Source organism: Paramisgurnus dabryanus, chromosome 1 (genome assembly GCF_030506205.2).
Source record: "Paramisgurnus dabryanus chromosome 1, PD_genome_1.1, whole genome shotgun sequence".
Lineage (NCBI taxonomy): Eukaryota > Metazoa > Chordata > Actinopteri > Cypriniformes > Cobitidae > Paramisgurnus > Paramisgurnus dabryanus.
In genome coordinates, this window is record NC_133337.1 from 15,725,320 (window position 1) to 15,741,397 (window position 16,078).

Consider the following 16,078-nt stretch of genomic DNA (forward strand, 5'->3'; position numbering starts at 1 on the left):
TTTTGTGTTAAGTACAGCACAGTTGGAAGTCCAGAGAACTAGTAAAGTTATTGCTTTTGTAAGGAATAATTGACGACGCGCCTTAAATTATTTGAAAATAATGCACATTTTGTACTAAGATTATTCAAGTACATACTGTTTGAAGCATTTAGAATCATTTTTGGGGTGAAAACATCTGTGGAACAGATTTTAACCCAGATAATGTATTTACTTAATGAAGTAAACATCATTTAATGTTTTGTGTTTTGGACATATGTTAGACCTAGACATATTTTATAAAATAAAACATTCAAGTGAAATAAACTTAAAATGATCAGTATATGTTGTGAGGAATACCCATAATACTCTGTGCGTGAATATTTTGATTATATGCTTTATCACAAAATATAAGAACTGATGGGAACAACTCTTCCTCGCCATTGACGAGTTATCTCGTCAATTAAGAGAAAACATTTCCCTGCCAATGACGCTTTTCTGATGAGTTTATATGGTGATCTGTAATATGCTAAGATAGCACTCTTTCCCAATTTATAAAAAATCTGAAGCAAAAACTAATTTAATATATTTTAAACTGTATGTTTTCATAATCGTACTGAATCTGATCTCTAACAAAATTCCTTTACAAACATTGCTCTCGTGCCTATATTTAAGACATTTGACAGGTTAGGTGTGCGGTTTACAGAAAATGAATCAACACCCATGGAACATTTCTCAACCAATCAAAATAAAGCATTCAACAGGCCCGTGGAATAAGTTCAGTTTAATTCAGTACGTTATTTTTTTTATTAAATTAATTAAACTTAAAAGTAACCCGCATTACTTTTTCAAAAAGTAACTCAAATATTAATGTGTACATTTAAAAAGTAGTGTGTTACTTTACTCGTTACTTCAGAAAAGTAATATTATTACGTAATTCAAGTTACACATTTTGTACCGTTTTGTTTGATTTAAAGCAGAGGGTCTGTTCTTTCATTTGATATATTTGCATGTTTACTATGGAAGAACATTTTCCTGGAAGGCATTTTGTAAAAATTTTGTGAAAATTTGAAAAAAATGCTGACCGGCATTTTAAATGTACTCCTGTTTTAGTTCATATTACTTTATTTAACAACTTTCCTCCAATTTTTTTAAAGTAAATTTGACTTCTGGGTTTACAGTGTATATAAGCAGAATATAAGTTCAACTGTATATTCTTTGAACTAATTAAAAAATAATAATTCTTTATGTTATGTTAAACAATTATGTTAACTGTTACAAAGCACACAACTTTACTGTTGATCCACTACATACTAAAAACCCAGGATAGAGAGGTTGAGTGAATGTGGTCTCGACTCTGTGGATGAGGATCATTGTGTCGGAAACATTGTAGAATGACAGAATTCCTGCACCGTGATCCACATAAACTCCCACTCTACAACTGCTTGGTGGTACACGGAGTTCAATGTGTTTGTTACTATGACTAAATAAATAACTGTAGGAAGTGCAGCGCAGTCTCCAAGACTGCTCATTATATCCAAACCGAGACTTTAAATCTCCCTTCCTACTCATGGTCTTATACGACACTGATATACCCACACCAAAATGCCCAGTCCACTCAAACTCCCAGTAACAGCGACCGTATACACTCTCTCTACACAACACCTGAACCCAATTATCAAATCTGTCTGGATTATCAGGATATTCCTGGTCTTTTTCGGTACATCGAACTGCTCTGTTCCCCTCAGACAGACAGAGTTGTTTATGCGCTGTGTCTGGATCCAGTGAGAGCTGATGGAAATCTAGAGGAAGGAACATAAATAATAAAAACAAATAAATTGAATTGATGCATGCATTTCTCAGATTGCAGTTGAAATTTTTAAACTACATTACATGTTTAACCTTTAAATCAATGTTTTGGATTTACACTTAAGAGGAGCATGTGTTCTTACATTGTAAGAATTCATCCCTTGTCTGGGGCTCCGGGGCAGGAATTATCTGAATGCATCTCACTATAGAAACATTTAAACATACTTAATTTGTCTGTTTAAATGAGAAAATGTATATTTACATGGACCTATGCGCATATATTATGGGATCAAACTTCACCTTTACGAGTTATCTTTGCTATCTCTTCTTTGTAAAAATCCTCAAGTTTTCCTCTTAGAAGGGAAATGGATTTTCCCAAAATATCAAAAGAGAAGAGAGAACCAGCAGTAATGCTGGAAACATCTGTAGATTTAGGAATGACTGCAAGATCCTGGAAACTCTGTCGCATACAAAAAAGCATATTTATAAAATAAAACACACACACAATTCAACTTTCAGAGAGACATAAAAATTGAAAACATGAATACATTACAAGATGACATCTTGCAGTGAGATAATATACTCAAAACTCACTCTCATAAGATTCCATTTAGTATGATAATTATACTTTTACAAAATGTTTCACAGATTATATATTTAAAAAATATTTAAATTAAAACAGTACATTAAGTAGAAGTGTCCTATAATAGCAGGATCCTGCTAGACCACGGCCTGAGGTTACCTGAATGAAATGGATGTGATCATCTGAGTGTGAAAGCTGCTCCAGTTCAGCGTTTCTTCTCCTCAGATCAACAATCTCCTTCTCCAGTTGCTTCAAGAGTACTTTAGCTTGACTCACTGCAGCCTTTTCCTGATCTCTGATCAGTTGTGTTACCTCAGAGCGGTTTCTCTCAATGGAGCTGATCAGGTCAGTAAAGATCCTCTCACTGTCCTCCACTGTTGCCTGTGCAGAGCGCTGAAAAAATGACACACATAACAATGTATTCACTTTGAGGAGTAATGACAAAGGGTCAGTTTACACGAACAACATTTTCAACCAAAAACTGGATGATTTTTGGCTGTTCGTTTACATGACAACAGCATTTTAATCTAAAAACATGGCTTTTAAAGTGCAAGTGTGCCAAAAAATCTGATGACATCATACAGTCGTGGTTTGGTGGTGGGGTCAAGGAGCATGTACAGGTGCTGGTCATATAATTGCAATATCATCAAAAAGTTGATTTATTTTACTAATTCGATTCAAAAAGTGAAACGTGTATATTAAAGCAATAAACCCCAAGAAGCAGTGGGTTACCAGTGCATTTTATAACAGCTAAGGGGCGTTGTTAGGCACGACGCGAAGCGGAGTGCCTAAAACCCCCTTAGCTGTTATAAAATGCACTGTAACCCCACTGCTTCGAGGGGGTTTATTGCGTTTATAAAACGGTTACTTCATATGCATAACGTTAGAGGGATTTTATCAAATAAAACACAAATAAGTTGTAATTATATTAGTACAAATATTACTCTTCCGCCAAACAAAGTAGTTCCTCAGAATCAAGTGTGACTGAAACAGAGCGCAGATTACAACCAACAGAGATGCAGCAAAGACACAATGAAAATATGATTTAAGACTGTGGTGTTTATTTTATAAATCAACATTCATCTAATTTATACATTAACATTTATATCGTGCAACTGACCATCCGCTTTCAAACAAAAAAACGTTTCATCCTACCTTCATTTGTTCTCTTATCACCTCTCAAATGTTTTAGCTAAAAGCGGAGATAATTCCATTTTTGTGAAGAACTTATGAAAGATTAGATTCAAAGCCATCAGAACTTACACGCTGTGTTTTCAGTGTTGAGTGAATGCGTCAGTGTTTAAGTTGGGTAAGATCGCCACCCAGTGGATAATAGCGGACGTATGAACTTGACTTATAAACTCCTCAGACAACGTTTTCTCTTTATCGACGAGGTGACTCAACATTATTTATTGACAGTTATCTGGATATCGCCATTAATTGTGCAATTGTAGACAAATTAAAAATATGATTAAAGACACTGTTGTTTATTTTCATAAATCAGTAGGCAGCAACAGTGGCGCAGTGATACTTATGTAATGTGGTCTGAACCAGTGGTGTAGTCTACGTGATACGCAGGTATACGCCGTATACCCACTAGAAATGGTCAAGGATTTCCGTATACCCACTAAAAATAGCGCGAGGATGCGTATCAGCATGGTTTTGTGACATATTTTTAAAACTTTTAGTCATAATATAGATGTGAAGCACTGATCATTAGCAATGCTACACTTGCCACTTTAGCGGGTTGAAATACATATTAGGCTATATACTTCCTGCCGAACTGCGCGATCCGATCGGCGTATTAATTTCTATGAAATCAAATTACTATAGTGACGCGAAAGTGACTGGGGAGCAGACTGGTGTGACGCCACAGGGAAGTAACAGCAAAGCACCGCGAGAGCGACTCCAGTTATCACATGGAGAAAATCTGCTTTGAATCGCTCTCGCGGTACTTTGACATCACCAAGAGGTCTGCTTAGCGCCAAATGAAGTCGAACCTGCAGTGTAGCTGCTCACGCGACAATGAGAAGTGAACGAGTGAAGTAGTGCTGCAACATAAAATCCATAGAGCTTACAACACACATGTGAGTACAACATTTAAATCATCAGTCCCAGTTTATTACTTTATCTGGAGGTAAGGCTCCAAATGCAATAAAATAAGCCCGTGATAATATCCTGATGGTTTTTAGCTCCCTTCAGTTCCTCTGCATGTTTGCTTGTGCTTCACAGTGTTAAACTTCCCTTCTCTGTGTTCATTTATATATCTGCGTTCAAGATCATCTTGACAAGATGTATATGATCTTAAACTTCTGTGAGGAAATTCATGTCTGCGTTGATGTTCAGTTTAGACTTGCAAATTTTAGGCTACAGGATGGTCTTTTAAAAATGTTTTGAGGCGCACTCTCTGTAAAATTGAATCAATTACTCTCCCTACATAATTTATTTTATAAAACACTGTTGATATATGTATTCTAGGGGCTTAGACCTTTCCAACAATATATAGTTTGTAGTGATATACATAAAATTTATATGGAAAATATTGACGTAAACGTAGGTGTCCCGTGAGCGGGACAGCGCCACTTAAGAGTTAATAATAATTAAGTATAAGCCTATTTTCATTTTTAGACAATGCTTATATTATATAAAAAAAAAAAAAGCTTTAATATCAATGACTATGCAAATTATAGTTAATTCATGGTCATCTTAAATGTGTATTAATTAAAAACATATAGTTGTCAGATAATATCTATTGAAAGAGTGAATATTTTTTTCTCCTTCAATGCATGTGTTTGCACGGATTGAAGATTGTAAACTAATTTTAATTAACAGTTAAGTAATTTTTGTTCCTGAGTTAGATGTTGATTAACACTAAACCAGTCTAAAAATCAGTCCCAGTTTCCCCAGCTGTAAACCCATTGGCTCTAAAGTCTTTTTTTTCTTATAATAAACTGACATGTTGATAACACATTCAGTTTATGTGTTTATGAGTACACTTTCAGAATGCTCTAAGTTACATGAATATCTTTACTGTATGCATCTGTGAGTGTGGTGGTGCTTATGAGGTGTCGCGCTAGGACGAGTGAGCATAAAAGGGTGAGAGGGAAAAATCACAGTATACTCACTACAAAAATCTAGACTACACCACTGGTCTGAACCGTGAGGTTACTGGTGTATTTTATCACCGCTTAGAACGCGTTTCAACCAATCAGAATGAAGAACCAGAACTGCCCGTTTTATAATATATTAATTTGTTACACACAGACTGATATATTTCAAATGTTTATTTCTTAAAATTTTGATGATTATAACTGACAACTAAGGAAAATCCCAAATTCAGTATCTCAGAAAATTAGAATATTATTTAAGACCAGTACAATGAAAGGATTTTTAGAAATCTTGGGCAACTGAAAAGTATGAACATAAAAAGTATGAGCATGTACAGAACTCAATACTTAGTTGGGGCTCCTTTTGCCTGAATTACTGCAGCAATGCGGCGTGGAGTCGATCAGTCTGTGGCACTGAGAGCCCAGGTTGCTCTGATAGTGGCCTTCAGCTCTTCTGCATTATTGGGTCTGACATATTGGATCTTCCTCTTCACAATACCCTATGGGGTTAAGTTGAGTTTGCTGGCCAATTAAGAACAGGGATACCATGGTCCTTAAACCAGGTACTGATAGCTTTGGCAGTGTGTGCAGGTGCCAAGTTCTTTTGGAAATTGAAATCTGCATCTCCATAAAGTTGGTCAGCAGCAGGAAACATGAAGTGCTATAAAACTTCATACGGCTGCGTTGACCTTGAAACAATCACTGACTGTAGAAACTTTCATCCAGACTCTAGATCCCTGATTTTCAAAGGAAACGCAAAATTGACTTTCATTACAGAACATAACTTTGGACCAGAAGTGAGACGCTACTGACGCTGTCTGTCGTTCAAGAGTGGCTTGACACAAGGAATGCGACAGCTGAAACCCAGGTCTTGCATACATCTGTGCGTAGTGGTTCTTGAAGCACTACCTCCAGCTGCAGTCCACTCTTTATGAATCTCCCCAACATTTTTGAATGGGTTTTGTTTGACAATCCTCTTCAGGGTGCGGTCATCCCCATTGCTTGTTCACTTTTTTTCTACCACATCTTTTCCTTCCCTTCGCCTCTCTATTAATGTGCTTGAACACAGAGCTCTGTGAACAGCCAGCCTCTTTTTCAATGACCTGTTGTGTCTTACTCTCCTTGTGCAAGGTGTCAGTGGTCATCTTTTGGACTACTGTCAAGTCAGCAGTCTTCCCCATAATTGTGTAGCCTACAGAACTATACTGAGAGACCATTTAAAGCCTTTGCAGGTATTTTGACTTAATAAGCTGATTAGAGTGCGGCACCAGGGGTCTTCAAAATTGAACCTTTTCACAATTCATTCTGAGATACTGAGTTTGGGATTTTCCTTATTGTCTGTTATAATCATCAAAATGAGAAGAAATAAACATTTGAAATATACCAGTCCGTGTGTAATGAATGAATATAATATACAAGTTTTTGAATAGAACTTTTTGATGATATTTTAACTATTTAACCAGCACCTGTAGTTTACTCTTCTAATTTGCTTACAGTACAACTCACCTTAAAAGACTCCAGTGTCTTTTTAAGCTCCTGAACATCTTTATCCCTCTGCTGAATTGTCATCTTGATCTCCTTTTGTAAATTTTCCAACTGTTTCTGTAAAACAAGTAAAACAAGTAAACTGTTTAAAAGTTGAGTGTTGTAGTTTTAGCATGCCATTCAAGAATCATTGAAATTCAGTTTTGACATCTAATGACATTTAACTTAATTGTTTTATGTTCCTTACGCAAAGCTAAAATATGACTTCAGATTGAGAAATACAATGACACTATCCATAGTATATAGTTTTAGATATTGCCAAATTTTGCCATTTATACAGTATGTAAATTGTGTCATTTAATTGGTCATTGCGTGGCATTTAGATTATTAGATAATATAGAATCAATAGAATACCTGGGTTTAGTAATAATGGAATAAAGTAATAAAGGAAGGAGGACAAAGTTTATGACTGTGTTATGACAACTACAACTAGAAACGCCTCCTAACAACCTTATTAAAAGAGAGGGGTGAATAAAGTCGCTGGTGGTCTAAACTAGGGGTCACTAGGCATGAGTTTACTGTCTAACTGTCTTGAGAATTAGAGCTAAACAAGTATTAACAATCCCCCAGTGAGCAAGCCATAGGTGACAGACTGTGACGAAAACTACAACAGGTGTAGTAGATAAAAAAATCGCTGTTAGCATTCAATATTCAACAGTGCTGATATTATATAATGTCCATACCTTCTTCTCTGTCCTCTCTGCTGCAGCTGTTGAAGTGTCATGGGTTTTGTGGTCATCCACTGCGCACAGATAGCAAATGCACTGCTGGTCGGTACGACAGTATATGTCTAACTGTTTATCATGTTTTCGGCAGACCATTTCTTGTAGTCGTCCAGTGGCATTCATCAAGTTGTGTGATTTACCTTTAAATATAGTCTCGTGATGTTCAAGGTGATTTTGACAATAAGAAGTCAGACACACCAGACAGGATTTGATGGCTTTGTATTTGGTTCCTGAACAGATGTCACATCCCACATCTCCTGGTCCAGCATAACAATGAGCAGGGACAGGAGTTTGGATTTTTGTCTTCTTCAGTATCTCCACCATTTGAGCCAGAACTGTACTTTTATTTAAAGCAGGTCTTGGTTTGAAGCTTTGTCTGCATTGAGGGCAGTTATATACTCCTTTTGGGTCTTCCTGATTCCAGCATTCTGTAATACAGTTCATACAGTAGCTGTGTCCACAGGGAATAGTTACTGGATCCCTCAGTAGATCTAGACACACTGAACAGGTAAATTGCTCCTGGGCCACCGAAAAGCTGGATTCTGCCATGTCACCGCCTTTAGACACTTTACAGTACAACAGCAAATTCCTCTTTTTCTTGTTGTTGTTCTTGTTAATAGTCGATCACTCCAAGTAGAATACAGAATTTGTCTCTTTCTGGTGCAGGAACTAAAGTATTTCCTGGTTTTGACGAAATGAAACCAATGTTAGAGTGCAGAGATGAAATTCGCCAGTAGAGGGATATCTAATATTGTAAGGCTATATATAATACAACTTGTTATTTGTAACACTAATAGTGTCATTATTAATATCCCTTCAATGATATACATAGTTTTATCATTTATATTGTACTAATTGTATATGACTTACAGTGCACAAAGCAAGCAATCTCGGATGCAGATTGCACCTCATCCTTCAGAGCAATAATGACCTTTTTCTGTTTATAAATACAGAGAATTTTTTTTTTAAATTCAAATTAAATTCACAGAAACTACAGTGATAATAAAATAAGGATCCTATATAAAATAATACTTGATCCACACTACAAATACTGTGTTTAAACACATCCACAGTGAAAGAGGCGTACGTTTACAGAAAGAAGCATCTCTGTTTTACACACATGCAAAACTGTGTGTACTGTGGAAAAATTTATTCACCTCCCAGGCCGATTCTCTACAGCCTTGGACGCACTGAATTTGCCTGTTTAGTCTCTGAATCCACCAGCGTCCATTTTTGCTCGTCTTAAATGTTTAGAAACAAATTTCTGGTTAAATTTTAAATAATTAATTTTTTGTTTATGTTGATTTGGCTGTTATTATGTACTCACCTGATTTGGAACTGGAGGATGAGGAGGAGTACATGGAGACGTCTGACACACAGTGGAACTGGTTTTACAAGGCAGGGTGTGGTCTCTGGCACAGGGTTGAGGTGATGTATTATTTTTTGATTGCTGTGATGTAGGTTTTTATTAATTTAATTGCATCCCCTCATTTACTCCGATTTGTTTACTGATTTTTTTAGGATCAGCCAGCCAGTTTTATGTCCAGTGCTGATCTAGAGAGAAATTACACCAGAAACCCGTATGGTGTTGTAAACATGACCACTGCAGGAGGGACATTTTTGATCGATTTCGCAAGTAAGCAGATAAAGTCCTATTGTGTAAATTAAACAGACATTTATTAAAGTTTTACACTAATGACAGTCATTGGTTTTCATTATATTCCATATAAAAATGTGCTCCATATTAGGAGGAATGCAGGTCAACTTAGAAACTGGGCAAACAATGCAGATTAGACGCGCTTTTCTGACTGAGAACAGCTTCAGGTGAGAGATTTAGTATTGTAGTATTGTGTCCATGGAAAATGGCACAGTCAAAAAAACTGCATTCATTTGTTCCATTTAATAACAGATGCACATGTGATAATGTTTCCCCATCTCTAACTGCACACTGGGAAAATGTTGATCCCATGCATCCTTATCAGGTAGGAGCAAGTATCTAATCAAAGTTAAATTAATAGCAAAGTTGTGAATACCCCTTCTTAAATTATTCACCTTTCATAATCAGGCATTTACTGTGGCAAGAGGTAGCAGTGAATATCAGGAGATAGAGAGTTTTGTCAGGGATGTTGGCCTACTGCAGCGACCCATTGTTTCCATTTTCAGAATACAGAATGTGGACCTTTGGGAATTGTATTGCAGGTAATGAGAATTGCTACTGAATATTAAAGTAAATCTTACAGACATGAACATCAAATTTTTTGTGATTTTTCCCATTGTGACCTTATTTTCATGACAATTAAGCTTCCAAATCATTTTCAATGTGAACATTTGACTTGTGGTTCCTGTAGATATGAATTTAGATGCAAACCCCCTTAAGTGCGTCCCGACTGATCTCACTGAAAGTTGTTTAATAGTCACACAAAAGTTGATTAATTTATTTGTGTCCATGGAAAAACTGAATTTCGTGCCTTAAGCATGAATGTCTTTTTCGTGTCCCACCTTTTTTTCTATAAATAGTTTTTGTGTCCTTGCATTACTTTCTTTTTTGTGGCATTTAATGTACTTTTTCCCATAGTTTTTTTTCCTATTTTCTTACTATTGTCGCTTAGGGTTGGGGTTACAATGACTTTCTGTAACATTTTTAGACATCCTAACCCAAACCCCAACTCTAGCCCCAAACGGCAATGATTTAAAAATAGGAAAAAAAAAAGAAAAAACAATATATAAAAAGACACGAAAAAGAAAGTTGTGCTCAAGGCACAAACAAAGCTGAATTTCGTGCCATAGACACAAATTTATTAATCAAATTTTTACATGACTATAACATGACATTCCATGCGTCTGACATGTTTTTTTTTATTAGCATTTTTTATCAGACCGTTATGTTTACATTCAATAATTTCACTTTAATGGTAATGAAAAGGTTATTAGTCAGTAACTGAAATGCTGTATTCACAACTTTAGACATTTAATTTGTATTTAACAAATTTGACTGTATTTCACTACAAAACCCTCTAAGTACATGCAAGTTTTTTTGGCAAAAACCTCAGCTTCAAATATATCCTCTTCTTCCAAAATCACTAAAGATGCAACTAGAAACATTGCAATTAATAAAAGTAATAATGTAAAAATTAAGAAACTGAACCACTCATTAGGGGGCGCTATGTTCCACTGTTACATTTGGTGAAAAACTCAAGTTTTAGTGTGAAAAACGTTTAGGTTATTCACGTAACCATGGTTCCCTGAAATAACAGGAACAAACATTGCGTCAGTTGCCATGGGGGGAAACTCCTGTTTACTCCGTGATTGAAGCCTTTTAGTTTACATCTGTAAAAATTACAGACCAATGGTGTTCGAACCCGCGATAGGGCGAGGCTTACGCTCTATATAACGCAGGTTAGAACAACATTTTGCTTACCTCATTCGACTGAAGCGCGAGCCGAATGAAGTTTGCTGCGACAAATGTATAGCATGGCCAGAAACGCAATTCTTGTTCCTGTTATTTCAGTGGACCATGGTTACATGGGTAACCTAAACGTTCCCTTTAATACGGTTCACTTCGCATTGCATCAGTTCCTGATGCTATTGAGGAACATCATCCCATCAAGCCATGCCTATACAACGGTTTAAAGTGCCCTACTGGAGAGACGCCAATCGGGGCTCGATTACCAGTCTAAACACGGCTTCAAGCTGAAGCCTGAGTAAAAGTACCATATAAACATAATGACATGCATACGGGTGAATTCTTTAACGCACCGCGATGCGACAATTTATAGTAAGGGTTCGCAGAGTGCAGACACCGAGTGGACATTGTTTGTTCAGGGAGGCGTAAGCCAGAGAGATAGCCTCTATGATCCATTTAGATAGCCGCAGTTTAGTAACCTAGTGAGTGATCTCCGAAGCTCACGACAGCTGATCTGACTACGATATGAGGCAGAACGGCTTGTGTAACGTGAGAGTATAGAGATAACACAATAGTGTGCACCCAGGTGAGCACTCGAGCGCACCGGGAATGCATATAGATAACATTATAGTGCGCAGGCGGGCGAGCTTCTCGAGCGCACCGTAAATGTGTACTGATAATAAAATTGCACACAGGTAATTTGTGTTATAAATAATAAAGAAACCTTATAGCGTGCATACAGGTGAGCTCCAGAGCGCACCTTAATGCATATAGAAAACCCCAGATGCGTGCAAGGCAGGGACGTCTAAGCTGTAAATCTGACAATGTGGACTGTGAGGACCAGCCGGCCGTGTCACAAATGTATAGAAACGAAAAAACCTCAAAGACAATGCCCATGGTAAAGCTATTCCTCACGTAGAGTAGGCATTAACCCCCGAGTGAGCATCGCTTGTTAAGGGAGGTGATAACCTCAACGATCCATAAATAGCCTGTACTGATAGGCACGCTTAGTGAGTGATCTGCGAAGCTTACAAACAGCTGAGCTGCCTTGAGATATGGCAGAATGTTTCGTGTAAACTCACAGAGCTCTGACGGGGCAGAGTGTTTTTTGGTTGTCCGCCGTCCGCCAAAGGGAGGGCAAGAGAAAAGCCATTTGTATTTTAAGCGGCGCTTGCCTTCAGGACCTTGGACAGGTCCCAGACGGGACCGAGCGCTGCGCTTGGGGCACTGTCCGCATCTGAGAAATGACAGGTTTGTGTTTTAAAAGAATGACCGGCTATAAAAGCGTGATTTGCTGTCATCGCCGCCACATAGTTTTAGCAAAGAGGCGAGAGCCGCCGTGCATCGAGCTCTTATAGTGAGAAGAAATGTGCTCTACACCCATGGTTCTTAACGTTATTCCTGGAGGCCCAATGCCCTGCACATTTTGTATGTCTCTTTTGTCTGACAGACTCAGTTCAGTTCATGGAGATCTCTTCTAATGAGCTGATGATTTGAATCAGGTGTGTTAAATAAGGGAGACATGCAAAATGTGCAGAGCAGTGGGCCTCCAGGAATAACGTTAAGAACCACTGCTCTACACCACAATTCGCGGGGTCTAAACTTTTCACCATACACCAGACATAGACCATTTTTGTGCACAGGACGCCTTGTGAAGGGGTCCTAGCTGCTGTAAAGTATAAGCACTCATCATGAAAGGCACGTAGTTCGTGCCTTTCGGATGCAGTCTCCATTCTCCTGCCGTTACGGAAGAGGATGTCTGCACCGTGGTGGCTAAGCACTCGTCAGCTTGTACAGGGGCCGAGATCTCAGCCTGTCTTAGTGATCATTTTGCCCGACCACATTAAAACGGATAACTCGGTCAAGAATGCATTAGTGCTAAAATCACCCCATTACGAGGTGATTGATATGAAACAGACGAGCGTTCTACGCGTTGTAGTCTGGTTGCCGTAGCAATGCGTGCCCATCCCGTTGCAGATGCTGAGCAAGCTATTGACTGCTTTGCCGGTAAGGCATAAATGCATTTTAAAACACAGCACCGCCGTGGGGTGTCAATTCATGCTAAGAAAAAATGTTGAGCATGGGAATTGCTCTTTCAGAGGAATTCAATACTGTTCGCCATTACAGTGAGTACATGTGTATGTTCCTGGGTAAACAGAGCACACAAAAATACTTCAGGGTAGTCCAGCCGAGGCACGACTTAACCCTTTTTCTCCCAGACAGTCTATTCTCTGTTGCCGCCATACTGCGAATGAGGCCAGAGGCATCACTTATACCCACACAGCTGTGCAGCCGTTCAGGCGGTGATCTGAGTGGCTCACTGAGCAGAGCAGTCTGTCTTGGTGGTTTGATGTCAGACTCTAACTTGTCTATGCAGAGAAGGAGTCTGGCGTGAGACCTGCTGTATTGTCGTTGATTAAAAGGGCAGAAAAACCGGAGTATATAATTGTTGTACCAATATTCAGCCCACTGATATAGGATGGGACTGAATAAAGGGAGGTATTCAGGCCTCAGCATATTGTCAATCAAAATCGCAAAATCGGGTCAGTCCTTTGGCCCATTGCAGCCAGAAAGGGACGTGAGGGAAGCGCCCGCACAGTGAGTTTCCAGGATTCTCGTGAGCGGCCACAGCGTGGGTGGACCCAGACTAATGACGCGCTGGGCGACGTAAAACCGTGTGCTAGCTCTACTGAGCCGCTAAAAGAGACCTTGCCGCTGAGTGGGGGAGGGACCCTGCGAGTGTAGAGCATGAATGGCTGCGTTGTGACAAAGAGACAGAACACAGGGGCAGAACCAGCCCGTGTATGCTTGTCTTATGCATCTATCTTAGTCTCATAGCTCCGCCGCTTGCTCATTTCAGCGAGAGAGGAACAGCAGGGGGAGCACTTAACACAAATAGAATAGCATAGTGTGGGCGGTCTCGGCATGGGAGGTCCCAGGGTTTGAACACCATTGGTCTGTAATTTTTACAGACGTTAACCAATAGGCTTTAATCACGAAGTAAACAGGAGTTTCCCCTCATAGCATCAGCAGCTGATGCAATGCTAAGTGAACCGTATTGAAAGGGAACTGTTGTTTCATGCCTCGTAGTTCATCCAATCTGTTTTTTTCTCTGCACTTAGAGGAGTTTGCTGAAAAACTGAGGTGCTATTTAGCAGATTCTGCCAACAGACAGAAATGGCCTGAGCCCTGGATTAAGTGGATTGGGTTATATCATGTCTCATTTTTGATGGAGGCGGCAATTGGCAGCTTTTGCATCTAAACTTCACATATTTCGATGAATGTACAGCAAGCCACATGCTACTGTGAAATCATAATTTATTTTTAGCATGGGACTTTTCTCATTGTAGCATCCTCATGACAATTTCGCTATTTTCCCACAAATTACTGTAATGTATTCGGATGTTTTTGTGTTTTATCTAGTAAGAATGTTTAATTTAACTCATAAAAATGTAATGAGGAGAAGCAATTAATTGTGAAAATAATGTCACAATCCAAATATCTCCATGATTTTATAAGGCTTCATTGTCTAAATATTTATTTTTATTTTTGTGCTGTATAACATTAAAGTAGTCCTATTTCTTGGATTATATAATTTATTTACACAAGTAACTGTATTTTGAATTCATAGGAAAAAATTGCAGTTGAAGAGGATTAATAGACAGACAGAAATTGAGGAGCAAATGTTGTTTCATGGCACAAGCTTTAACAACCTTCACTCCATTTGCACATTTAATTTTAACTGCAGACTACCAGACTGGAGAAGAAGTGGACATATATTTGGCAAAGGTTTGTTTATTATTTTTCCTTTGTTGTTTCTACACATGAAATATACTTTAAATATTATATTAAATCACTTTTTTCTTCAGGAACCTACTTTGCAAAACATGCATCCTATGCTTCTGGCTATGGTGAAGTCACCAGTGTGGGCACTAAAATAATGCTGTTTGCTCGAGTTATTGTTGGAAAGTACACAACAGGACGCATGGATTATTGTACACCTAATGATGATGAAGAACAATACACATATGATAGTTGTGTAGACAATACTCTTTATCCAAGGATTTTTGTTATCTTTGATTCCAATCAAATCTATCCCGAGTATGTGCTTGAGTATCGCTGATAATGATATTGGTGAAAGTAACAAAGTACTATTTATATATAGCCTCTGAGACCAATGATTTATGTAGAGAAGAGATATTAGTGCAATGGTCACCAGCCTTTTTAAGCTAAGCTTTCTAACTATCGAAGAGACAAGGAAACAAACATCTCTCAAAAATGTACTTCTAAATTGATGAACATTAATTTGGGTTAATTGTATTTGAATAACATAAAATGCTAAACATAAAATGTATTCAAATGGTGTTTAAAGCATATGTTGTGGTTTATTTATATCACAGACACCCGTCACAGACCCACCACAATATAAATGTACACATCATAAACACAGTGCAATGCAATCATCTCAATGAATCTGATTAACATATTTTTTGCAATATACAATTTACGCAAAAAATATATTAATTTAATCATAATTCATGAGTTCGCATTAACATGTAATTGAATGATATAAAGCATATTTGGCGTGCTGTCCGAGAGGAGGGTTCCAAGCTCTAAATTTTAGCCCGAACCCAGAGTACTCCCCCTCTTTAACTGGGATAATAGAAACTAGATGAGAGTTAGGTGATGGGGTGGAGGAGGGATGCTGCAAAAAACTGTCAGAGGAGAGATGTGAGGGACGGCTATTTATAGAAACCTCTTCGCACTGAATGGTTGGATCACATGACCATGCTCCTCCCAAACTTAGTTAAATAAACTTCATGATGCATCATTTATTAAAAACAGGCTTACATAAAAAGCAAATTTACCCCTTTAAAAATATCAATAAGAAATCAAATAAGTTTCCCTGGTGCGGTGCCAAGCAAACAGT

The 16,078-nt window shown here is 38.1% G+C and overlaps 2 protein-coding genes across 2 annotated transcripts; one reads left to right on the forward strand and one right to left on the reverse strand.

Annotated features, from left to right (window-relative positions):
* Nucleotides 1-164: 164 nt before the first annotated feature.
* Nucleotides 165-8,984, reverse strand: ftr64 (finTRIM family, member 64). Its single transcript, XM_065269383.2, has 8 exons — nucleotides 8,903-8,984; nucleotides 8,616-8,682; nucleotides 7,704-8,426; nucleotides 6,982-7,077; nucleotides 2,528-2,761; nucleotides 2,086-2,245; nucleotides 1,929-1,988; nucleotides 165-1,778 (listed from the first exon to the last, which is right to left on the reverse strand). Exons 3-8 carry the CDS (start codon nucleotides 8,292-8,294, stop codon nucleotides 1,252-1,254), a joined length of 1,668 nt encoding a protein of 555 aa, XP_065125455.2. The 5' UTR covers nucleotides 8,295-8,426; nucleotides 8,616-8,682; nucleotides 8,903-8,984; the 3' UTR covers nucleotides 165-1,251.
* A 78-nt stretch (nucleotides 8,985-9,062) lies between these two features.
* LOC135750531 (protein mono-ADP-ribosyltransferase PARP11) lies at nucleotides 9,063-15,395 on the forward strand. Its single transcript, XM_073813669.1, has 7 exons — nucleotides 9,063-9,173; nucleotides 9,267-9,381; nucleotides 9,494-9,569; nucleotides 9,655-9,727; nucleotides 9,811-9,944; nucleotides 14,780-14,937; nucleotides 15,018-15,395. The coding sequence occupies exons 1-7, from the start codon at nucleotides 9,063-9,065 to the stop codon at nucleotides 15,269-15,271; spliced, it is 921 nt and encodes a 306-aa protein (XP_073669770.1). The 3' UTR covers nucleotides 15,272-15,395.
* The last annotated feature ends 683 nt before the right edge of the window (nucleotides 15,396-16,078 follow it).